We start from the raw sequence: 27236 nt of genomic DNA on the forward strand, positions 1-27236 counted from the left end.
CTCTCATGGCAATTTTTGCAACCGGGTTCTGTCTTAGCGCAAACGGGCATACCTAAAACAATTGTCAACTGGGTGCGTGATGGTTCACATATATTTCCCCATATATTATATATATTCCAGATGCAAGTTACAGTACATCGGGACATGCAGAATTATACAGTATGATTGAACACAATTAACTGTGTCTTGGGTATATTTTAAGATGCAAGACATATATAAAATAAAAAAATATTTCTGAGGGATTCTTTGACGAAGAACTTGAAATCATACACGCATTCTGATTGGTTTGTCTATTTTCGCACATAACATTCATCGATAGGGGGACGAGTCTTCTTGCAGGTTACGGAAAGGGGCGAGTGGTGACGAATGCCACTGTAGTTGCTGGGGAGAATATATAAAGAAGAAACAATTTAAATATCACTACCACCCGTATCAACAGTGAACACTTACAGCCACAAACTTCTTCTTGCCAAAGAAACACATGCCAATATTGTTCCAGAGGGGCGGACTCTCTGGGGTGTTGACGGCAGCGATCCTGTACTTCGTCAAGGCAACATCAAAATCTGCGTGACTCTGCATCATACTCCCGGCAGCCATTATAGCCTTTGTGTGGGTTGGGTCAAAGGTCATGGCATTGCCAAGATTCTCAAACGCTTTCTGGTACTGTCCAATCTATGGTTAGAGACGAGAAACAGAATTTACAGGGCTCTATAACATTTGCTATGATATAGCGGACACTAGTATTTTCTTGTCAAATAACATCCTTATCTCATCAAGTGGCATGATAAGGTTGATATCTTCTAAACCACTGGTGAATATGTCACCTTTGTCAAGTCACAAGATATATGGTCCTTCTGTGAAAATATTTAAAACTTTGCACAATTACCAAATACTATTGCACACTAGGTTGGCCAACCCAAACAGTTTATGATAAAAAATAAAAATAAAAAACATATTGAACTACACAAGTATGATTCAATTGTTCTTTCAAACTACCCATGCTGACTGTCTCCATGGTCTAGTGGTAGAGCGTCCACCTGGTGAGTGGGGTTTGATCCCCGGCCGCGTCATACCAAAAGATGTTAAAATATGGTACTTGTTGTTACCCTGTCTGGCACTCGGCATTAAGGGGTTAAAACAAGGGTCAGTATACTGTGTCTGAGTGGGGTATTCACGTTAAACTGTAGCATGGTATCTCAGTGAGCTAGCACTATAAATCGACATCAGTCCGGACTAGTACAAGCAGCCACACAAACCCATGCATGCACCTCGCTATATAAGTGCAATAATCTTGGACGCGACGGTAAATCCAATTTCACCCAATTTCACCTTACCTCACCTAATCATGCTAACTGGTTAAAACATCAGTAAACCAAAAATGTAAAATGCATGGCCTTGTTTGTGCTAGGTGATGGCTGAGTCCTGGGACGTGTCCCGGAGGTACTGCTCCAGTAGAACATACCTGCATGTACAGCAAGCCAAGAGTCGTCAGTAGGTCGGGATTTTCAGAGGAATAACTAAAATAGAAGATAATTCACAATCAAATATAATATTCATGTGTTGTGTTGTGTTGTGTTGTGTTGTGTTGTGCTGCTTTGTGTTGATTGGATTGGATTGGATTGGATTGTGAGTGAGTGAGTGAGTGAGTGAGTGAGTGAGTGAGTGAGTGAGTGAGTGAGTGAGTGAGTGAGTGAGTGAGTGAGTGAGTGAGTGAGGTTGTGTTGCTTTGTGTTGATTGGATTGGAGTGAGTGAGTATTGTTGTGTTGTGCTGATTGGAGTAAATGTGTGAGTGAGGAAGTATTGGTGTGTTGATTGGAGTAAATGTGTGAGTGAGTGAGTATTGTTGTGTTGTGCTGATTGGAGTAAATGTGTGAGTGAGTGAGTATTGTTGTGTTGTGCTGATTGGAGTAAATGTGTGAGTGAGTGAGTATTGTTGTGTTGTGCTGATTGGAGTAAATGTGTGAGTGAGTGAGTATTGTTGTGTTGTGCTGATTGGAGTAAATGTGTGAGTGAGTATTGTTGTGTTGTGCTGATTGGAGTGAGTGAGTGAGTATTGTTTTACGCTGCTTTTAGCAATATTCCAGCAATATCAAGGCGGGAGACACCGGAAAATGGGTTTTGCACATTGTGCCACTGTGTGGATTGTAGAGGTGTGGAGGGGAGTTGAGTGGAGTGGTGTGGAGCGGTGCCGTGCGGTGTGGGGTGGATGATCAAGTGAGTGGATATATGTACTAGCTGTGTGTGTGACTTACTCGACTGCACTCTTGTACACCTCTATAGCAGCATTGATGTCATTCTCCATCAAGTGTATCTTGCCCAGCATCACATAAGAGATTTCATGGCGCCGGCACTCAATGGCCTGCTTCAAACATTCCTTGGCCTGCAAATGCCAAGTCAGAAATAATCCTTGGAAGACAATAGGATGATATCAGAAGAGAAAAGGTGATAACAAATAATCTGATGTTCAGCACAGTGAGGATGCATTATTTGGATACTGTGCAGATATAATGAACATTGCTGATAGTCAAATAGTCCATATTTTTATCTTGAACCAAATAATGTATTTTCAACAAACTACAAGAAAATCTTCTCAATGTGCCCAACAGGGAAAGATTTTGTACCCAAGGTAGGACATGATTTGTTAAACAATGTACATTTCAGTATTAAACAATAGGAGTTAATTATTTCTGTATTTCAGATAAACAAATAAATAACAAAACAAATGGTGCTCCATTTCTGATGGCCAGTTATTTTCTAAGCTAATTGGTCACTTGACCTAAATTAATTTAAATCCATGTTCAGCAATATCAGAGCAGTATCACCGCAACTGATGGGGGTTATCTCCCTTTGTTCAGTCAAGGATGTAATCACCAGACCTGTATGATGAATGTTTTGTGAAATGGCCACAGTTACGAACCTTGGGGAAGTCTCGAAGGTACATGTAGCACACGCCTTGATTGTGGTAAATCTCCTGCAAACAAATAAACACTATCTGATATATGACAGGAAGCATTTCTTCAACAAGTTATCATGAGTCAATGTAAGTTAATATGTTTTTAAACTGCTTTTATCAATATTCCAGCAATTTCAAGTCGGGAAACACTGGAAATGGGCTTCACACAGAGTATCCATGAGAGGAATTGAACACAGATCTTTTGCATGATGAACGAACACTTGAACCACAAGGCTTACTCTATGGGCCTCCTAAGTGAATACAAGGGAGTCGGGTTTCACCCACATTCAACAATATCACACCTGGGCAAGTCAGGGATTGTCTTCACACACTGTACCCATGGTGAATCATCTTCCTGAGACAAGGGTGTTAACTGATAATATAAGTCCAGTTTCCACCCTTGCTGAACTACGCTGGAATTTTCAGGCTCGATCGTAGCACCACCAGTGGCTATTACGAGTTATGTCCCTTCTTTTTCCCTTCTTTTTCCCTCCTATTGACCAATCAGATTCCATCTTTTATATTACTTGCATTTGCTTCAAACAAAATGGCGGCACCCAGTTAAGAGGATCTGATCCAGAATCAAGATCTTTATTGTTATAAAACGGGACTTACCCCGCGAAGTGCATCAAATCACTTGAGCACCTTGATTAAAAACATGAAAAGATTTTCAAAATATCTGAGGATACCCAGTTGAGAGTATACATGCTTTGCAAATCCTGCAGTCAACCGGAATCTGCACGTTGAAATCCATGTTGTTTACAAACAGGATGTCTAGTTACGCGATTCTGATGGGACTATGCATAGACTCATTAGTCCAGCAAAAATGTAACTCTGGAATACCAGCCTAGTTTTCCCAATTTTGTATTTATTTTTTATGTTTATTCAGGACACAACCATTTGTTTATCACAATATAGATCTTGATTATCGATCAGATCCTCTTGACTTGGGTGCCACCATTTTGTTTGAAGCAAATGCAAGTGATACGAGAGGTGGAATCTGACTGGTCCATAGGTTAGGCTTAGAAGGGACATAACTCATAATAGCCATTGGTGGCGCTACGATAGAGCCCAGGAATTCCAGCCTAGTTTGGCAAGGGTGGAAACTGGACTTTTATAGTCAGTTAACTCCCTTGCCTTGGGAAGATGATGGGGAATAGAACCTGGGTCTTCTGCATGACACACATACACCTTAACCACAAGGCCACCCTGTGTCTTACAATCTTTGTCAAAAATGGAAAATAAGGAAAGAGATGAAGGACTTCAATTTTCAATCTGGAACTCTTAAGTTCTTTTGAAAGACGTATATCTACTTGGACATGTGGAGTTATGTGATTAATAACTAGGTTAGTAAATCATATACATTTTTAGAATATTTTATGACTTGTAGGTAATCAGATGTGGAAATGCTGGGTCCAGATTTTCAACACGATCTCAGGAATAAGACCTAAGATAGACCTAAGATATCTTAATATGTCACACATTCTAAGAAAGCTCGATATCTGTCAGAAGTGTTACGGTAACCAAAGGACAATCAAAAGGAATATTGGCATTGATAATGAAATAAACATAATACAGGTACTATCAGATTAAATGGTTCTATTCAACATGAATGATTCATAGAATAAAAATATTTTTGGAAGAAATCTTACCATTTTTGCAAAACCCTGTTCTCTCTGTTGGTAACCATGACAACCATTATAACAGTGGCGTACACCCATGCAAGTCAAATACCAGGTGAGTTTGGGGGAAAAGGACTTTCATTAGCATTATTATTATCAATTAATTATTATCCATAACAATCACATTGAACTTGTAGATGTTATGATCAGCAATAAATATAACAAATATTAATTACATTGAACATTAAATATCTATTTTAAGTACACGTTTGCTAAATGTTTTGAATAGAAGTTTGTTTGTTTTGTTTGTTTGTTGTTTAACGCCACACTCAGCAATATTCCAGCTATATGTAGCGGTCTGTAAATAATCAAGTCTGGACCAGACGATCCAGTGATTGACATCATGAGCATTGTTCCACGCAATTGGGATACGATGACATGCATCAACCAAGTCAGCGAGCCTGACCACCCGATCCCGTTAGACGCCTCTTACGACAAGCATAGTCGCCTATTTTGAATATTAACTATAATAACTAAGCAATTATCAAAATTAATGTAATTATGTTAATATAAGCAAGAAACAGTATACTTGTACATGCTGTAGTAGAAATTGATCATGAAATACAACACAACACATGAAACCCATGGGCGTACATGTACTGCCATAGTTCAGAGTTTACAGCAGTTGAAGATAGTTGACAGCACAAAATATTAAAACCATATTTACACAACAACAATAACATAGACTATGCACATAGAAATACCGCACATTCTTTTTTCGTTTGTTTATTGTTCTATAGGTTATATAGTCTGTCTACCCTGAACCAGCCAAACCAGCAATAGAAATTGGAACTAGTCCTATAGTCCTTAACTGCTTAATAGTTCATGTATCATAAGGATTACTTCCCTTAAATTTGAACATTATTTAGTTTTCTTTTCAACATGCAGGGCTCGAAAAAAAAATTCAACCCTACTTGTCCTGCAGAGCAAGTGCTTTTTATTTTGTACTCGTCCTGCCAAATTTTCACTTGCCCTATTGCTCAATGCTGAACAGACAATATCATGTATCATGTACCATGTAACCACTGAAAACAAAGTAAATAAATTGTTTCAAGATTTATTTTGTGTTTTTATTTCCACAGCAAGACAATATTGAATAAATTAAGGAATAATAAGTTAAGTTATTTTGAACAGTTAGGTTATGATGAAAGACACATCAATCTGTCACTGTCAGTGTGATGCAGGGGAGTTACAATAAACAGTACTGTAGACCCCAAAGTTCAGAGCAAAAGTTTCACATCAGCCTGTCACTCTGTCAGGGTGATTGTGGAAGAGAAGACACCTGGAGATGATTGAATGCCTTGCAAGCATGATCATTCAAATAATTTGTACCAAGTATTACACCATTCTTAGACTGCAACTGACAAAGACTTGGAAATTTTGAAAATGGTTCCCCTTCTATTGCAACATAGTAGGCTGTTGTGAATAGCTTTTCATAAACTTCACTGTTTTTTTCGTCAACTTTTTGCATTGACTTGGCAAACTGCGCAGTCTGGGGTTTGTCAAAAATTTTATCATGTTCACAGCACTGAATATGCTTCCTACTTTTAGCGTGAAATTTTTACAAACCTGTAGAGTTATGAATTCTCTGATGAAATCCTCCTTGGGGCACTTATTGCATTTTCCTTGCTCAAGAAAATCTACATGACATAGTTGTAACCATTTTCCTTAATAAAAAATGTTACCACACAAAAAACTTCGTTTTTGTATGATATACGACCACCCTTACGGGGCCTCACCCCCAACGGCGCCTCACGCCAGGGGGAGCAACTCTCACCCAAATCACTTTCCATATGTCAAATGCTGACGGAATGTGGGGAGGTGGGTGGCCGTGCCCCAAGGAGGATTTCATCAGAGAATTCATAACCTCTACAGGTTTGTAAAATTCTCTTTCTGATTAAATCCTCCTTGGGGCACTTATTGCATCAAGACAGACTCCCAAAGATAATCTAGGAAGTGGCATCCGTCAGCAACAGGCGTAAATAAATACATCGTATTTGATTATTCAACAGAATAAAATATTGAGTTCAATAAATGGAACCAACCTTATCGTGAGGCACCACCGTCGAAAGGCGGGGGCTAGAGACAGGGCGTGGTCAACCATATATTATGATAAAGCCTGTTTTTGCGGCTTGTCATAAGTTGAGAACTCGAAACACCTCCCACCCCCCCACACTTTTTTGAACAAGTGATATAAGGGCGTAGATCACGAGAGACCATAACCAGCGCTGAGCTAGGCCAGAGGGTTCCCGAGGATCGAAGGAGTGCGTGCGCAAAATACGAGTATTATCGAGTAGTAAGGACTGATATTTATCGACCGCAGAAGATAAAATCCGGACCATTACTGAGCAGTATAACCGGAAGACTGTCTAAAATCTCGAATGCTCAATCAGCTAGAGATTAGAACTTTGCCCAATTCGGAGAACTGACTGACCAAACCGAGTACGCTCGCTTGAGTGTTTGTCGAGTTGGTAAGGTTTGATTCGGCTGGCTCCAAATAGCCGCGGAGCAGATCTGCTCAATGGGCAGAGCCGCGGCGTACGCTTTTGACGCAGCAACTGCTCTAACCTAATGAGCCTTCAACCTGGTAGGGGGGTCCCTGCCTGTAAGCGTATACGCTGTACAAATGGTTGAAACTATCCACCTCGAGATAGATTGTTTACTCGCAGGTGAGCCAACCTTCCTACCGCAGAAACAGCAAAATAGTTGGTTATCCTTACGGACACCCATATTTCTGCTGATATAGGCCTTGAAAGTCGTGCGGACATCCAAGACATGAGCATGTCTTGCAGTGGTCCCCGACGAGGAAGGCTGTGATAGAGCAGGTAGCTCAATAGGAGCCGTTCACGTGGAATCGTGTGCGACCCTAGGACGGTAATAGTCCGGTAGACGAAAACTGACTGTCCCGGTGATATTTATCGACCCCATGGAAGACAGTTATTTTGGGATCGGCTGACATAACACGAATGTCGCCTACCCGTCTGCCGGACGTTACCACCACAAGGAACGCCATCTCCCAGCTCAACAGCTGAAGAGAGAGAGACGACCGATCCCGAAAGGAAGTACCGGACAGCCAATCGAGAATGATTGACAAGTCCCAAGGGGGACTGATCCGCCGGACTGGCGGTCGGATCCTGTCCACACCTGCTAAAAAGCGCTGCACTAATGGGTGTGCACCCAGAAGTGCCCCGTCGACAGGGACGTGAAAAGCTGCGATAGCTGTAGAGTACCCTCGGACTGTTGATGCGGCCAGGCCGTCATCTAGTCGCGACTGGAGAAACTCAAGCACGGATACGAGATCTGCAGAAAAAAGATCTGCAATCCCTCTATCGACACACCAGGGCGCATAGCAGGCCTATCTATCGTACTGAACGTTTGTCGAATCCCTCCGCGAAGCCAGTATTGTGTCTGCAACTCGTGCAGGAATACCGCTCTTCTGGAGGCGATTCCTGACAGTGGCCAAGCCACCCATTGAATCCTGAGATTCGGGTGGAGGGCCCCGTTCTGGGATAGGAGGTCCGGTCGTAAAGGTAATATAACAGGAGGCTGAGCCAGAAACCTGAGTATTACTGGAAACCCACTCTGCGCCGACTAAAGAGGTGCCAGGAGCACAATTAGTCGCGCAGGCTGAGTGCCTAGCTGAGACAGGACCTTGGTGTCTGGTTATTTAACCCAGACGCAAACAGATCCACCTGTAACGACCTGTATAACAGGGAGAAAATCCCGAATATCCCCGGGTCGAGCCTCCACTCGTGAGGAGCGAGGATCCGGCAAGACAGAGCGTCCGCACGGACGTTGTCCACCCCCGGGAGATAAACAGGTAGCACCCTGATATCGTGAGAGTCGCACTATAGTAGGAACTGCCACGTCTTTCGTTGAAGCGACGGAGACGCCGTTCCCCCCTGCTTCCGGATGTAAGTCATCGCCGTTTGGTTGTCCATCTCTAGACGAACCACTTGGCCACGAAGCAGATCCGGGAAGCGTTGGAACACCAACCTGACCGCTCTCAGTTCTAGCACATTGATATGCAGTTTGATCTCCTGCTGGGACCATAGTCCCGAGGCAGTGTGATCATTCAGAACGCCTCCCCAGCCGGAGAGTGACGCGTCTGTTTGAACTGTGAGAGACGGAACGGGGGTGATTCCCGACCTCGGTCCCTGGAGGTGTGTAATGAGCCACTACGGAGTCTCGAGCACAGTCTCGAGATCTTCCGAGTTCGCCCAAAGTCGACGGAGTGCTTGTTGAATGGGACTCATTCTCAAGCGCGCCCGCCAGACCAAATCCACTGTCGCCGCCATGTTGTCCAGTAACTGGAGCCATGTACGAGCAGTGTGACTTGCGCTTAAGGGACTTGATATCTTGTGACAGAGATACACGTCCTCTCACCGTGTTGAAATTAGCCACTAGGAAGACTAGATTCTGAGTGGGGCTCAGATCTGACTTCTTGAGATTGACCATCCACCCTAGAGTGATCAGAATATCTATCACTTGTTGTGTAGCTATCTGACTCAGGGATTGCAATAGAGCTCTTAGTAACCAGTCGTCGGGGTACGGATGGCAGAACCGACCTTTTGACCTGGCCACTTGGGCGGGAATCAACATCAGCTTGGTGAACACCCTCGGGGCCGTGGAGATCCCGAATGGTAGAACCCTGAACTGATAACACCTCCCGTCGAAAGAAAACCTCAGGTATTTCTTGAACTCGGGGTGTATTGGTATGTGGAGATAGGCGTATTTTAAGTCTATTGACGTTAGCCATTCTCCTGTCTCGACAGTTGAGATCACTGTTTGGTGACTAGGAAACAAGTCGAGTAGAAGCCCTCACTTTCCTGTCCCTCGGGACCCGGTTCGATCGCAGCTTTCATAAGAAGTGCGTCGACCTCGGCACGGAGGAATTCCGCCTTCTCTCGGGTAGCAGGCACCGGAGTGTGCTTTATCCCAGAAAAGTGGAGGAGCGGATGAGTTTTCCACCGAGGCAAATGGCCATCCCTTAAAATGGACGGGGTCTGGGGATTGTGATGTAACTGTCTCCCATTCCTTCAGGAATAGAGCCAGTCGGCCGCCTACGGGGACATCCGGCTGGAGGCAGTGGACACCGGCTGTCTGCAGTTCGATAACTTGCGACTGTGGGTTCACCCGGGGCTCTTCGGGCGCTAATGGGAACCCATCGTTCCCAGCCCCGCGAAAAAGCTGTTGGCCTCGACCAGCTGCCTTGCCCCGGCCCGTGCCTCTCTTGTTCCTCCCGGCGCCCTTATACCTGAAGGAAGCGGCGGCTTCCAAGCAGGTGTGGACGTCTGACCCGTGCGTTAGCGTAGGAGGGGACAATTGGAGAGGCCCGCTTACGCGGTTTTAACGCTTGGTACCTCCAACAAGGCCTTATGAGTCTTTGATGGAAGTATATAATTGAGCAGCCTCTCGGACCACCTGCTGAGCCCCAGGGAAGAGGGTGGCACCCTCTTATACGGCAAAGCAAGTAGGTCTTGGCGTGTGTAAGTCAAGTATTTAGATACCGACATCCACCGCCTGCGCATGCCCATAACAGCGCACATCATCTGCGAGGCACAGCTACGAATAACGTCCCGCGCAAGATAACTGAACTTCCGTTAGTTGCGCGGCCAACTCCGAAGAGTCGGCCGGCCCCTCTCCCGCTAACTCCCTCTGTACAGCCGACAGATACGCGGAGTGTACGGACACACGGAGCTGTTGGCATGCATTATGATATTGCTCCTCGAAGCATATGTAAGCAGCCTTCAACTCCGCACCGCACACGGGAAAGGGGGGGCAACCGCCGGCCCTGCTTGACCTTATTCAAGTTGGGTGTCTCCGACTCTGGCATGGGTGCAGCCACCTGAGGCAGTACCTGGACAATCCTGTCCCGCACGTGTCTCTGCACCCCGGCCCGAGGCCGACTCCCGGTGCCGAGGTGCCGGAGGTTCAAGGGAACCCACCTGGCACTGGGCTAGGTATCCACTAGTGAAAGCCTTGGCCTCGGAAGAGGCGTCTGGCTCCGCTAGGGAAAATTGTGCGTCGGTAGTGCACGGGCTCTTTTTTCTTCTTTTCTTTCTTCACTTTTTCGCTCGCCACCCCTTCGCTGGGGAGCGACCTAGAGCCAGAGCCGAAGCTCGGTCTCGGATCGTCCCCGAGACAAAGGGAACCAACCTGGCTCCGGGCTAGGTATCCACTAGTGGAAGCCTCGGCCTCGGAAGAGGCGTCTGGCTCCGCTAGGGAAAATTGTGCGTCGGTAGTGCACGGGCCGGTGCCCGCCACCACTACGCTGGGGAGCGACCTCGAGCCGGAGCCGAAGCTCGGTCTCGGATCGTCCCCGAGACAAAGGGAACCAACCTGGCTCCGGGCTAGGTATCCACTAGTGGAAGCCTCGGCCTCGGAAGAGGCGTCTGGCTCCGCTAGGGAAAATTGTGAGTCGGTAGTGCACGGGCCGGTGCCCGCCACCACTACGCTGGGGAGCAACCTCGAGCCGGAGCCGAAGCTCGGTCTCGGATCGTCCCCGAGACCAAGGGAACCGCCCTGGCTCCGGGTTACGAATCCACTAGTGAAAGCCTCGGCCTCGGAAGAGGCGTCTGGCTCCGCTAGGGAAAAATTGTGCGTCGGTAGTGCACGGGCCGGCGCCCGCCACCCCTCCGCTGGGGAGCGACCTCGAGCCGGCGCCGAAGCCCGGTCTGAGATCGTCCCCGACGCCGGGCATATCACAAGGTCTAGAAGCCGCGTCTGGCGCCGACAACGGGGAAGGCTCGGTCCGCATCTCCTCTCGGAGCTGAGACTTTACCTCCTCCATCATCGACGCCACCTGCGACTTAAGTAACGCAGAAAAGTCTGCCAAAGACAGTGCAGGAGAGGGTGCAGTGCTTACTACGGGGACCCTCGAGCCTTCTCCCCCGGCCCCCGGAGAGAGAGCGGGGGAGACAATCTCGGCAGCTTTTTTACCCTATTTAGATGGGGAGGGGGGGATGTCTTAGTAGATATGATATCTACCCCCGCCTTTAATAGACCTCTTTAAAGTGGAACAAGTCAACTTGTCTCTTTTGGGGGGCCCCGGGGGGTAAAGGCAATGTCCTCCGCCAGACATATTAGGCAGCGTTCGTGCCTGTCTTAGAACAACCCGTACACAGTTTGAAGGGTATCAACGTGTATCAGTGCGATATAAAGATCGGAAAGATACGTGCATAAATTGTGAAACTAGAAGCAAAGGCGTAATGTAGAATGCGATTTGTAACGCGATACTAATAGCCAATGTGTAGTATAATTATAACACCAAAGGGGCGTGTTACGCGCTAAGGTGTAAAACCCGTAAAAAAAAAAAAAAGGTAAGTGTAGTTTATGAATTAACACACCATCTTGGGTTTTGTAAAGGAAAAAATTGTAGACCAATGCTGTATGATATAACAAAACCCCAAGCCGTTTCTTAATGGCCTTGGTGTTACATGGAACTTTATTACATGGAACTACAATATGGACGCCATTACGGCCATTTGAATTCAAAGGTACCGTGCACGTGGCGTATTATTACAACTCTATAACTTCACAATGCGAGGTATTACGCCTTTGCAATGAAAGAAATGTACCATACATACAGTTTGGTCAGCCATGGTTCTTGTCGAACGATAGATTTCTCTTATTTTTGTCTTGTGTGAAAAATCGACACGTCTGTCTCTTACAGATGACATAAGGAAAGTGATTTGGGTGAGAGTTGCTCCCCCTGGCGTGAGGCGCCGTTGGGGGTGAGGCCCCGTAAGGGTGGTCGTATATCATACAAAAACGAAGTTTTTTGTGTGGTAACATTTTTTATTAAGGAAAATGGTTACAACTATGTCATGTAGATTTTCTTGAGCAAGGAAAATGCAATAAGTGCCCCAAGGAGGATTTAATCAGAAAGAGAATTCAAAGTTTCTTTTCTGAAATTATGATGTAAACCAGTTACGAGTCCACATTTGGGATCAGATAGTTTGGGGTATTTTCGACTGACAGTGCAATACAACTCACTGTCATCATCATCAAATTTTGCCCATTCAAATTCACTTAACCACGCAGATTGTACAACACGTTTTCGCTTTTGTGTATCGTATTGTTTTTGACTAATTTTCGTTTCTCCGCCTGTGCAGTCAGCTTTTTGTCGGTACGACCCTCCAACGAGAAAAACTTTCTCATATCCGCCATTTTGGTTTAGTTAGCAACCGGCTGCTTATATCTATAAATAAAGACTGGTTTCAGCGCAAAGCCTGCGCAAAGATACATCAAGAGACAAACCTCAGCCTAATTGTTAATGCTATACGCGACATAAATATCGATCAGCTGAATGGCCGTGATTTCCGTGTCAATATATCGCACATCAAAACAAATATAAATTAAACTGCTGTGAGTATCTGCTCGTCCGTCAGATGAGTATTTGATAAATTAAGCTTGCCTGCCATCAGTTACCACTTGTCAATACGAGCGGACGAGTGGATTTTTCGAGCCCTGACATGTTTAACCTAGGATAAAGAATCCTGTGAATATTGTCACACACTACAACTAGCAAACAATAAACTACATGGCAGGTGCTATTGTGATGATAGTTTGACTGTGTTTGCCATCTAGTTATACTGTGGACATAGACATGCATACTCAACTACAGAATACCCGGTACACTACTAACACAATCCAGCAGCTTCTGTACACTAGGACATAGGTTGTTATAACTAGCACACTTGATCAACTTATATAGATTTAACAAAGAGATAAATACATTGTGTTTAATATATACCACTCCAACTTTTGATAGGGATGTTTTTGTCTTTCATCAGTTGGTTTGTTGTTTAACGCTGCACTCAGCAATATTCCAGCTATATGACGGCGGTCTGTAAATAATCGAGTCTGTTCCAGACAATCCAGTGATTGACAGCATGAGCATCGATTCCTGCAGTTTGGATCGATGACATGCATCAACCAAGTCAGCGAGCCTGACCACCCGATCCCGTTAGTCCCCTTTTACGACAAGCATAGTCGCCTTTTACGGCAAGTATGGATTGCTGAAGACCTATTCTACCCTGGAATCTTCACAGGTCTTTTGTCTTTCAATGATACACAAAAATGATTCTCATAAGATAACATACGCATAATATGATCACATCTGATTATCCCAATCAAAAATTGAGTATTATATTATCCAGTTAACTGAGTTTCCAGCCTGTCTGTTGATCAGGTATTTGGTTTACAGTGAGTATGGTTTTACACTGCGTTTAGCAATATTCCAGCAATCTCATGGTGGGGGGGACACCAAAAATGGGCTTCACATATTGCAACCATATCGGGAATTGAACCCGGGCCTTCGGCTTGACAAGTAAAAGCTTTAACCACTAGGCTATCCCACTGCCGTGGTTTACAATTATCAAGCCATGACAAATGCATGAAATTCTCCTGCATTTCTCAAACATAAAATAAAAAAAACATAAAATAAAAAAATCTCACTTTGCACTGTCAACTCATCAAAATGATCCCCCAAAGAAAAAACAGAATAGTTTTTATCATCCACATTGGTTCTATTGTTTCCTATTTTGCTACCAAGGCTACCAGCTAAATTATGTAAAAGAAATATCCTGTTTAACCTGCGGAGTTACTTCCCTTCATACTGACAGTCAGCAGCTTGCAATATCACAGTCACACACCTGCAAGTGTAACCTGTAGAGTTACCTCCCTTCACACTGACAGTTAGCAGCTTGCAATATCAGTCACACACCTGCAAGTGTAACTTGTAGAGTTACCTCCCTTCACACTGACAGTTAGCAGCTTGCAATATCACAGTCACACACCTGCAAGTGTAACCTGTAGAGTTACCTCCCTTCACACTGACAGTTAGCAGCTTGCAATATCACAGTCACACACCTGCAAGTGTAACTTGTAGAGTTACCTCCCTTCACACTGACAGTTAGCAGCTTGCAATATCACAGTCACACACCTGCAAGTGTAACCTGCGGAGTTACTTCCCTTCATACTGACAGTCAGCAGCTTGCAATATCACAGTCACACACCTGCAAGTGTAACCTGTAGAGTTACCTCCCTTCACACTGACAGTTGGCAGCTTGCAATATCACAGTCACACACCTGCAAGTGTAACTTGTAGAGTTACCTCCCTTCACACTGACAGTTAGCAGCTTGCAATATCACAGTCACACACCTGCAAGTGTAACCTGTAGAGTTACCTCCCTTCACACTGACAGTTAGCAGCTTGCAATATCACAGTCACACACCTGCAAGTGTAACCTGTAGAGTTACCTCCCTTCACACTGACAGTTAGCAGCTTGCAATATCACAGTCACACACCTGCAAGTGTAACTTGTAGAGTTACCTCCCTTCACACTGACAGTTAGCAGCTTGCAATATCACAGTCACACACCTGCAAGTGTAACCTGACACACCTCTGACAGCTAGCAGCAATATCTACCAATTAACTAACCTAACTAGATATTCTTGAAGCTAACATATTTTAATATTTTTTCCATAGATTCTAATGTTAAACCTTGCGAAATTCCAATGAATATGGCACAGTAGGTCATATTTGTAAACATTGTCAATATATCTGAGGTGGTGATAACACTGACAAGCTATGTATTCTGTTGTTATGATGGTAATAAAGCTAACAAACACTACTCCTGGAATGACCCTCAACCCTGGATTTTGAAATACGTTTCAGGGACCCCTTCCACAAAGTGATTATAGCACAAAGAATGTTACTTACTTACTTATATTGGAGATTTTACGTGCGCTGTCCGACTGCAAGCGTACGCCGCACACGGAAAAACAAAGAATGTTGTAACTTTACGTTAAAGTATGGGAGCTACAATCGTGTCAGCACTAAGATCGCTTTGTGGACCAGCTTGTGAGCATTTACATGGCAGGAAGAAGACCAAGTTGACAGAGACAGACACAGGAATGTCATGCAGTGAGACATTGACGACAGAGCTGATGACGAGACACAGCACTGCTACTCACCCAGTCCCTGTTGCTAAGTCTGGCAGCCTCCGTGTACACATCTATAGCAGCCTTGTGTCGCGCCAGAAGAAACCTGCACACAGGACAACAAACACTGAGTGACTGCATCCTTGACACCAGGAGATTACCCACCTCGTCAAAAGCTCATTTTGGACAAGTGGTTATGGATTGGAAAAAACACGCTTACGAGGTTTTGGTAGACAGAGCATGCCCTGGGGAGAGGGAAAAACCAAGGGGGCAAAGCCCCCGCGGTTTTTCCCAACCCCCAGGGCATGCTCTGTCTACTAAAACTGAGGGAAAGTGTTGTTCCATACATATAAACCGTCTAAATTGATTAAATGTTATAACGAGCATCTATAAATGAGGCACTTCATTATAGCGCTTCCTTGAAGACGTTATATCATAACTTGCACGTGAAAGTCGCTGACTTGCCAGGCGTTCAAGAGCCCTTGGATGTGTCAACAACAAAACACAACTAAAATACTTACTTTTAAATGAAAGTGAAATCTTCGGTTTCTAAATGTTTGTGTTGCAATATTCCACCTCTTTTAAACTTTTCAAAACGAAAATTCGCAATTTTAAAGGTGTTTTTTGTTTTACAAGATTTTCGATATAAACAATCCAACTGTTACATAGAGGTAGTTGTAACGTAACGGCTAGCAGTTCCTGCACGTGCAAATTGTGCGGCATTGATAAGCACTTGTTTAAAAGCACATGTTTTGAAACCTTGCTGTCCTTTCACCAGAGACTCTGATGTGGAAAGATGAGCGACCACGACGACGACTTTCATTTTGTTACCCAGTCTTCATTCACTGAAGAAAGCGATGACTTTTCTTATTGATTTGGAATGGATGAAATTTGAAAGTTAGTCATTAGCGTCCATAATAGGTTTTACTTTGAAAGTAAAACCTCTTAATAGGTTTTACTTTGAAAGTAAAACCTCACAATAGGTTTTAATGCCTATAGAAAGAACTCTCTTACTTAATAGAGATCCCAATGAATAGGTTTATAAAATCGTTGTAAGCCCTCCTGCGAGGTGTTACAATCGTTGTAATACCTCCTGCGAGGTGTAACCACAATTTCAAAAACTCCATATCGAGTTACACAAACAGCCAGTAGGTTGATAAATGCAACTACATTGTGTGGTCAACACCTATTCCTTCCTGACTTTCACTTGTGACCATGTTTAACCTGATATTTCTCTACGTTCAGAAATGGTAACAACAAACTATTTATTCATTTTTTTATTTTCTTAGCTGGGAAAACCTTCAGAAAGAGACCTGCAATTGCTGGAGACTCAGCTGGACAATGATCCTGCAAACTCTGAGCTAAATCACCACTGACAAATATGGTGTGGATTTTCCTAGTCATACCTCAAAACCTTAAAGAAATCAGAGCCTAGAGCCTGTGGATGCTAGGACAAGATCTGATTGGAGCTTGTGGGTACTAGGACAGGATCTGTCTGGAGCATGTGGGTACAAGGACAAGATCAGCCTGGAGTATGTGGGTACAAGGACAAGATCAGCCTGGAGCATGTGGGTACTAGGACAAGATGAGCCTGGAGCATGTGGGTACTGGGATAAGATCAGCCTGGAGCATGTGGGTACAAGGACAAGATCAGCCTGGAGCATGTGGGTACAAGGACAAGATGAGCCTGGAGCATGTGGGTACTGGGATAAGATCAGCCTGGAGCATGTGGGTACAAGGACAAGATCAGCCTGGAGCATGTGGGTACAAGGACAAGATCAGCCTGGAGCATGTGGGTACAAGGACAAGATCAGCCTGGAGCATGTGGGTACAAGGACAAGATGAGCCTGGAGCATGTGGGTACTAGGACAAGATGAGCCTGGAGCATGTGGGTACAAGGACAAGATCAGCCTGGAGCATGTGGGTACAAGGACAAGATGAGCCTGGAGCATGTGGGTACTGGGATAAGATCAGCCTGGAGCATGTGGGTACAAGGACAAGATCAGCCTGGAGCATGTGGGTACAAGGACAAGATCAGCCTGGAGCATGTGGGTACAAGGACAAGATCAGCCTGGAGCATGTGGGTACAAGGACAAGATCAGCCTGGAGCATGTGGGTACAAGGACAAGATGAGCCTGGAGCATGTGGGTACAAGGACAAGATCAGCCTGGAGCATGTGGGTACAAGGACAAGATGAGCCTGGAGCATGTGGGTACTGGGATAAGATCTTTCGGGAGCCTGTAGGTACTCGGACAAGATCTGTCTGGAGCCTGTGAGTACTGGGACAAGATCTGCCTGGAGCCTGTGGGTACTGGGACAGGATCTGCCTGGAGCCTGTGGGTACTGGGACAAGATATGTCTGGAGCCTGTGAGTACTGGGACAAGATCTGTCTGGAGCATGTGGGTACTGGGACAAGATCTGTCTGGAGCATGTGGGTACTGGGACAAGATCTGTCTGGAGCATGTGGGTACTGGGACAAGATCTGTCTGGAGCATGTGGGTACTGGGACAGGATCAGCCTGGCGCCTGTTGGTACCGGGACAGGATCTGCCCGGAAAATGTGGGTACTGGGACAAGATCAGCCTGGAGCATGTGGGTACTGGGACAAGATCTGTCTGGAGCATGTGGGTACTGGGACAAGATCTGTCTGGAGAATGTGGGTACTGGGACAAGATCAGCCTGGAGAATGTGGGTACTGGGACAAGATCAGCCTGGAGCATGTGGGTACTGGGACAAGATCTGCCTGGAGAATGTGGGTACTGGGACTAGATCTGTCTGGAGAATGTGGGTACTGGGCCGAGATATGCCTGGAGAATGTGGGTACTGGGACAAGATCAGCCTGGAGCATGTGGGTACTGGGACAAGATCTGTCTGGAGCATGTGGGTACTTGGACTAGATCTGCCTGGAGAATGTGGGTACTGGGACAAGATCAGCCTGGAGAATGTGGGTACTGGGACGAGATCTGCCTGGAGAATGTGGGTACAAGGACAAGATCAGCCTGGAGCATGTGGGTACTGGGATAAGATCTTTCGGGAGCCTGTAGGTACTCGGACAAGATATGTCTGGAGCTTGTAGGTACCGGGACAAGATCTGTCTGGAGAATGTGGGTACTCGGACAAGATCAGCCTGGAGCATGTGGGTACCGGGACAAGATCTGTCCGGAGTCTGTGGGTACTGGGACAGGATCTGCCTGGAGCATGTGGGTACCGGGACAGGATCTGTCTGGAGAATGTGGGTACTGGGACTAGATCTGCCTGGAGAATGTGGGTACTGGGACAAGATCAGCCTGGAGAATGTGGGTACTGGGACAAGATCTGCCTGGAGAATGTGGGTACTGGGACAAGATCAGCCTGGAGCCTGTGGGTACTGGGACAAGATCAGCCTGGAGAATGTGGGTACTGGGACGAGATCTGCTTGGAGCATGTGGGTACTTGGGACAACCTCTCTCCATAACTAGGGGTAGGTGCTGTTAGAAATACTGGAGACAAGTTCTCCGTGGAGTACTCACAGTGACCTGGCCACCTGCTTCAGATTGTCAGCACTGTGAGGGTTGAGTAGTGTGCAGGTCTGAAACATCTCTAGGGACTCCTGTATACGGCCCTCCTGTCGCAGAATCAGGGCTGAAGATAAAAACAGGTCAACATAGTTGTTTAAAAGCCACAAACCACAAAATTTATGGAAATGATATACTTAGGTTTTCTATACTTAATCACTGAATTTTTGATAGATCTGGACAGAAAAACAACAACATTCAAAACAAAGTCATGAAGTGCATCGTGTAGTCTGGGGCCATTATTCATGGGATATTAATAGAATGACACACTATCAGCCTAGTGAAACCCAATAATCATTCTAGTTACAGGAAGTACTCGACCCACTATTACCCAACTCTACCTGGGTACCAGCTGTGGACACAAAATGCCTGATTGGGAATTGTTTTCGAAGCCCTGGGACTATGGAGTTTTATTGTTAAAATTATTGTCAATAAATAACATACCTTGTGACCAACCACATCCTGTGGGGACCCACCCGACCCGATACCCGAGTTACCCATCCCAGCTCTAGTTACAAGGAACCTTCTTGCTGCAACATCCCCATGTGGCTGTGAACACAGTGCAATGATGGACATCTACTGGGGTGAATTGTTGGAGCCCACCCAGTGTTCCCTACCTTGCACATACACAGCATATTCACACATGCCCCCACTTTCAGCCAGCTGCTCCTTGATGAGGGACTTGCATGTGCTGAACTCCTTCCTCACGTAATGCAAGTGGATCAGCCAGTTCCGTCGCTCGTACACCGGCAGCTCCGGCGCTGTGCACAGACATAACACGTTTTTAACTAAGCTCAATAATCATGATTGTGATATAGTGGAGTGAGTGAGTGAGTGAGTGGGTGAGTGAGTTGGGTTTAATGCAGCAGTAGAAACTAACATTTTTAGTGAGTGAGTATGGTTTTACACCGCTTTTAGCAATATTCCAGCAATATCAGGGTGGGGGACACCAGAAAAGTGCTTCACACATTGTACCCATGTCGGTAATCGAACCCGGGTCTTTGGCGTGATGAGTGAACGCTTTAACCACTAGGCTACCCAACAGCCCTAACATTTTTAGCCAACTAGTCCTTATAATGATAACATATAGCAAAACCCTTATAAATGGCAAATTTCTACAAATCCTTGCGATACCTTAACAATGGGCAGTTTGGCAAGGACTATAGGACGAGGGCCAATTTCTAACTCTCTTTAATGCTGCTTGCAATAGTATTCCAGTTATATCATGGAGTGTCACCTTGATGTGGGAGGAAAGATCGAAGTGATGGAAGTCTTAAAATGAATACCCTTTGGTGAAACCCACCAGCACGGGTATATTGCTGACAAACCTAGAAACATAATCAGGGAGAACCAGGATTCGAACCCACGATCATAGGTTTCTGACGTGTCCAAGGGACATAACTCTGCACGATGAAGTCTAGTTTGAAGCCCGAGTCCAGTATAATTCTGTTCCGTCTTGTAAGCTCAGCTAATAGTAGTCCATATAATTACACTAAAATCTACTGAAAAAGATCTTAATGCATTGTTCAGGCTTGTAGACTCAAAGGTTTTTTGGCACAGTCTGTCCATGTCAAGACATGCATGGTTCTGATATTACACATGCATCGAGATGGGGAATGATAGGGTAAACAAACCCTTGATATATTAATGATATGCAATCTTCATGTCAATTCTGCCAGGAGCACAAATTGCCATGGGTTTTATACAACATCCAGCCAATGAAGTGTGAGGTTACAATGTATTTTCTATGCAAGGCAAAAAAATCACTTTTTGCTTAGGTAGTATTTTCATTTCCAGTATAGCAAAATCAAAACCTGCCACATAACCATTATCAATTATATTGCTTATTGACATCATTAATAATTTATTCAGTTCATATCAGTTGTAAATTCTTTTAGTTCCACTGACAAACAGTGAGTACTAAACAGTTAGAACAAACTTGACCCCAGGAATTCATATATAGAATCTCACCCAAGTGTCTAGGCCCCAACCTAGAATTATCCCAGTACCTGTCCCAGCCCTCCTGGGATTTAGGTACATGTATAAGGATTTATACCTGAGGTATAAGCTTATATATCTTTTTTACCTTTTTTAGGCCTGGGTTTGGGAGGGGCTGCTGCAGGCAGAGAAGGCACTACTGCTGCTGGTTTTTCTGCAGGAACTTGTATTTCAGGTTCATCTTTTTCCTGAAATATTCCAAAGTATCACTTATGAGTACATGGATATATTTGGTAATGATTGTCTATATTAACATGTTTAATGTAGTCGTAATTTCAAATGAAAACAACAACAGAGCTGTAACAATACAATTTGTGGCGATGAAATATGTATTTCAAAGGCAATTTTGCGATAACATGCTCACTATAGTTAATCATTATAACAATGATTTAAAGCTAGATACTTTTCATGTTAATTGGTTAAGCTGTATTAATCAATTGAAAATTACAAAGGCCCCTGTTCTCTCACATAACTGTTGAGACATAATATATTTGCTTGATTTTATCACAACATTATTGTGGCACAAAGTGTTGTCATGCATAGCTGCATAAGTACAAGCTACTTTCTCTTGTGATTTATGTATAGCAGCTTGATGATGTATTACTGCAAGTTGCATGTATTCTATATAAGTAATATGACGTGAAATGTATCCGTCAGGCCTAGTTCTCGAATCGAACTAAAACTTTTGGTAAAAGTTACTGGCCGGTGTATGATAATAAACAATCGTGCAAAAATTAACAGTTGCTTACAAATAAACCAAATATTGCAGTTAATGTTTAAACAATAACCACAGTGGTAATCGTTAATAATTTTTGTTCCGCAAATACATTAAATTTCATTCTATTGTAGTTTGTTCGGCACGGAGTTAGTTGATCGAAAATAGGACAACTGACTATTACAACACACAACGATACGATTTTTCACATCGTGTTGCAATTTCTGCAGTGCCAACAAAGTATTGGCAAGAAAACAAACATGGAATAGTTGTGATTGACGTAAACAAAGAATTAACCTGCTTGTGACCATCTGGGGCCACAGCTTTTTCGATATCGGCATTTTCGACGTCCGCCATGACAAACTATTTACCAAACACGGTGCAAAAAGATCCTGAACACTGATTGGTTGAAATACATATTATGGTTAAATTATGGTACAAAAATACGTGTTTTCACAGTGTCGAAAGATTAGAAGAAAGATGATTAGTATCCACTAATACGGTATATCTAAAGGAAACATTTATCTATCTCAAATTTCATCACGTTCAAAACAAATGTCTTGAAAGAATAACGTTGCCTAGCAACCGTCTTGAGACAGCTCCCTGGAATCGCGAGGATGTCGCATTCAATCTCATGAAAACTTACAATGAGATGTTATGTCGTATTTATATAATTACCGTTGATGCACAGCGTTTTATTTACAATTATTTCTCCGATTTTGTATTGGTATTTCAAAGAACACATATGAAATAGATCCAGGTTCTAAACGAGTCGTTCATTCGCACTATTTCATCTTACATGCTTGCAAGAAATGATATAACCACCTCTCTCATACGTTGGTGGTTGCTAATTGTGTATTTAGCGGGACAAGAAAACCGCATTGTACATTTAATTACTATTGCAAAACTGCCCCGTTTATAAGTGCATGACATAGATCTATACAGTACAACGCGGCGTAAATGGTCCCTAAAATTCCTTTCATCACAAATCGTATCATTATCACTTCAATGTCAGGAAAAGAAATGTACGTGTTTAGACACAACGCAACTAAACTTACCATCTTAAAAGATGGATGGTATGGATGAAAACAAACACATAGCTGCTGTCACCACAGTGATTACATGTACAACATATTTAGCTGTAGGTTCGAATCCCAGATTCGTTCCGAAAATGATTCTTTGTCTGTAAGCCTCAGGTGTTTGTGGGCTGTCACAGAAGTTGGTTGGTTGGTTTGTTGTTTAACGCGCACTGAGCAATATTCCAGCTATATAGGACGGCGGTCTGTAAATAATCGAGTCTGGACCAGAAAATCCAGTGACTGATATCATGAGCATCGATCCACTCAATTGGGAACGACGACATGCATCAACCAAGTCAGCGAGCCTGACCACCCGATCCCGTTAGTCGCCTCTTACGACAAACATAGTCGCCTTTTACGGAAAGCATGGGTTGCTGAAGACCTATTCTACCCCGGATCTTCACGGGTCTAACAGCAGTGGTAAATGTGTACGACCTGTGTTGATTGAAGTTTTTCACCCCACATTACACGGACACGTCAACTGGCATGCTGATCAAAGCTACTTCAAACCCAACTGAAATACCCGCTTTATTGTTTTCACCAGGAGAGATAGATATATCACGTGTCCTCTTTCTGCAAACGAGTTGATCAGGTGAAGCGTCCGTAAAATGTTCGGTAACCTTCTATCTGCCCTCTTCGGAAGACCGACCCGGAGTTGGGGCGTCATTGCAATCGGATGGCTGAAACATTTGCCATGAATTTAATAAAAGGTTGAATATGTGAAAGACATGTCAACATTCAGTACCGAATGATGTTTTAAGTGGTATATTTTTCTGCTATATACTCCCGATATAGGCATAGAAATATGAAAAACACCGCGACGTTGACAATTAATAAAACGCGTTAGAATTTGTATTATGAAAGATATACTTCCAATTCATATTACAAAGGGCAAGGTAGGATAAAGGCTCTCTGCATAAATTAAAAAATGAGCAAAACGTTTAGAAATTGTTTTGACAATTGTCGGATAGGTTCACAAGATTTGTTTGTTTGTTTAACGCCGGTCTCAGCAATATTCCAACTATTGACAGAGATCTGTAAATAATCGAGTCTGGACCAGAAAATCCAGTAATTGGCACGGTGAGCATCAATATACGCAACTGGGATACAATGACATGCATCAACCAAGTCAAAGAGTCTGACCACCCGATCCCGTTAGTCGTCTCTTACGACAAGCATGGGCTGATGAAGACCAACTGTAAGCCCGATTTTCACGGGTTTGTTCACATGACAAAGAACAAGACTTTAAATTTGTTCATTTCAACACATCTGTGCCTTGGACTTTTAAGAACAACAAATGTGCATGGAAGGGTAAAGTTTGTCGAAATGGTTGTTTTAAGACGTTTCAGGAAACATTTTTGAAATATTTGAACACGAGCAAGTCTTTGACCCAAGCTGAAAAACATAACAAATATATGGTTAAAAAGTCATGCTGGGTCATAGACTTGATCCAAGATTTTCTCTTCAAGATGTAAATATATCGTCCTTTTCGCTCATTTTGACCATTATTATGAGCTAAAAAACAGAAGTCCAAAACTTGCAAGAGTAAGATAGAAAAAGGCTAAATGTCAATAATTTAAAAATCTAATAATTATCATACCATTATTATAAAGGTTTCCGCAACATTAAACTTTGATATTTCCAGTGGACATGCAAAGAGGGCTCTTATCTTACCTCCTCCCTTAAACTAAAAAAAAGGGCGGTCGGGTAGCCTAGTGGTTAAAGCGTTCGCTCGTCACGCCGAAGACCCAGGTTCGATTCCCGACATGGGTACAATGTGTGAAGCCCATGTCTGGTGTCCCACGCCGTGATATTGCTGGAATATTGCTAAAAGCGGCGTAAAACCATATTCACTCACTCACTAAACTAAAAAAAAACAAAGAACTTCCAAACATATAGCTCTATGAATATACACTCGTTTAACGCCTCTTCAGCACTCAATATTTCAGTTTTACCAACAGGCCTACCAAAAAAACACCTTACCTGTGTTAAAAAACATATGTGTCTGATATTTGTCTATTTTGCACACAGAAATATCGACTGGCAGAAATATGGGTAGATGCTGCACACTAACAGATGATGGTAGATATTGGTAGGCCTCACCAACTCGTGTCATGTTCCTTCCTGAGGAAAACAAGAGGTGGTTGATGTGGACATTTCCCACTTTTGTAAAACATACGAGCACGTGCTGTGACAGATTAATGGCCAAAATCGGGGCGCACCTTGGATTCAGATACACAGGAGGGACCAAAATAACTCAACAGTGTGAGCATGGATCAGGGTCAAAGGTCAAATAAGACATTCATAAGTATTATTTATTTTGAACATTCGGGATTTTAAAAATTATTTTTTATTAAGCACATGTAAAAGAATCGTGTTAACTCAAAGGGTGTCTTTTTTTAAACCCTTTAATATTTTTTTCTTCTAAATATTGTCTAAATCAATATAAATGTCAAGTTCATTCAATTATTGATATTTCCCTTGTAGAATTAATTATTTTCTGTAAAATTATTTAATCACTCGAATGATTAATGGTTCTTATAGGTATCGTCTTCAACGTTATGGACGCGGGAAGAGCAGTTTTTACACAGCTCAATCATTGACATTAATCAACTGTGTTGCCGATTCTAGACATCTCCACTCCGCTTCATATGAATCTTACTAGGTCAGTCATTCTCTTTCCTCATCCAGCTGACACCCTTGATTTTACAATTACCATCCTAAGAACTCCTTACCCTGGCAGAGAGAAGCGCAAAGCATTACAGATTCGGTTTCATTGTTAGGAAGGGCGATGGTCCGAGTTCGTAGATCTTCGATCGGCAGTTTACGTGTCGACACTCCTCAGAGATGGAGGTGTCGCTAGTTACTTTGGGAATATGCCGTTGGCTAGAAAAGCAATCAAAATGGAGCACAAGCTCTGATCCAGATTTGGAATGAGAGCGCGACCGCTCGGAACTGGAAGAAGTAAAAAGTAAATACAAAAGATATTCACTCTAATTCAAAGGAAATTAAACGGGTAAAGGCGGCACGTATCGTCTTAAACTGTAATTTAGAGACCGTCTTCCTTGTAGACGCTGGTTTCAAAATGTTGGCGTGAGTCGTAGGTAGTTTAACAGAAGTAATTTCCGAATAATGTTCCCACTCCCATATTGACAAGTTTTGTGAGGAGTTAGCTTACGAGTCCTTCAATCCTTTAAAGCATGTTCGAAGTACGCTAAAATAGATTGATTTCCAGATGTGTCAGTTTTAGATGATATGAAAATATTCATGAAGAAGAAATTTGGAATATTTGAAACATTAAGATTATTCCTTGGAGTTAATAAATTGTTTCCGTTTGCTATTTTCAGGATTCATTAAAATTAAGCCCTCGTTTCTAGTGAGAGGTTGAATATACTTCTAGCGTTATTCCATTCGCGTTAACCTCACAGGCAATAATCACAACAAAACATCTAAGAACTAACACGCATTCTCAAAAAGTGAGGTCTCATTTGCATTTTATCTCAATTCAAATTTGACATTGCAAAATATAGGCGTGAACTTCAACAGTAACACGTTACTGAAGCGCTTGCATAGAAGCCTAGAATGCGAGGGAGCAATTGCCTTTCTTGATCGAATTGACCAATTTATCCGTATGTCGTAGTACTTAAAATTAGACTGCCTACCCCACAAAGCAGTTAGATTGGCGACTTGCAAACCTATAAAAGCCAACGACAGAGCGTTCTTCCACGAAGCTGAGACTAATCCGGTATCGTTTTCGAGTGTCTGGGCAGAGGAGAAGTGCTGCAGTATTAGCCCTCATTAACTGACCGGTCATACGCCTTCGTAAATTCAATTATCTCCGACATTGTGATATAGACGAGGCTGGGTGTTAATACGATGAATGTCCCCCTTGGGGCTGACTTGGGCCATTTGGTAGTCTATGCACCCTCACCCTTCTATACAACATAAATATTGCATGAACGACCGTCCGTCCACATGCAAATCGTTATGCCATGGTAATGCCTTATCATGCCAGACAAACAAAGACTTATGGCAAAGAACGTACTAAGATCCGTTAGGTTAATGACTATATTTCTGGTTATTATGGGGAGGACACGCGTATAGAATAGTATACAAGGCAACAGGTTCCTAGGTATAGAAGGTGGTGGTGGCATGGTGATGGCGGCGTTGTAGTGGCGTAGTGGTGGCGAGGTGATGGCGGCGTGGTGGCGGCGAAATTGTGACGTGGTTGTGATGGCGTGGTGGTGACGAGGTGGCGGCGTTGTGGTGGCGGCGATGTTGTGGCGTGGTGACGCGGTTGTGAT

At 43.7% G+C, this 27236-nt stretch overlaps 1 protein-coding gene across 2 annotated transcripts in view; it reads right to left on the reverse strand.

The window, feature by feature from the left end:
- Nucleotides 1-22240, reverse strand: part of LOC124137941 (Bardet-Biedl syndrome 4 protein-like) — a 32814-nt gene extending 10574 nt beyond the window's left edge. Inside the window, exons 1-10 of one of the 2 annotated variants that reach the window (XM_048397635.1) lie at nt 22151-22240; nt 21227-21326; nt 19758-19901; nt 19096-19207; nt 15620-15692; nt 4607-4630; nt 2919-2972; nt 2254-2381; nt 1463-1517; nt 451-672 (exon numbers count right to left, since the gene is read on the reverse strand). In XM_048397635.1, coding sequence (XP_048253592.1) covers nt 451-672; nt 1463-1517; nt 2254-2381; nt 2919-2972; nt 4607-4630; nt 15620-15692; nt 19096-19207; nt 19758-19901; nt 21227-21326; nt 22151-22210 — 972 coding nt within the window. In that variant the 5' untranslated portion in view covers nt 22211-22240. The remainder of the gene's footprint in view (nt 1-450; nt 673-1462; nt 1518-2253; nt 2382-2918; nt 2973-4606; nt 4631-15619; nt 15693-19095; nt 19208-19757; nt 19902-21226; nt 21327-22150) is intronic. The other variant, XM_048397636.1, reaches the window with a different exon arrangement.
- Between the last annotated feature and the right edge of the window lie 4996 nt (nt 22241-27236).

The sequence above is a fragment of the Haliotis rufescens genome, unplaced genomic scaffold, assembly GCF_023055435.1.
Source record: "Haliotis rufescens isolate VD_foot unplaced genomic scaffold, xgHalRufe1.0.p SCAF_17, whole genome shotgun sequence".
NCBI lineage: Eukaryota > Metazoa > Mollusca > Gastropoda > Lepetellida > Haliotidae > Haliotis > Haliotis rufescens.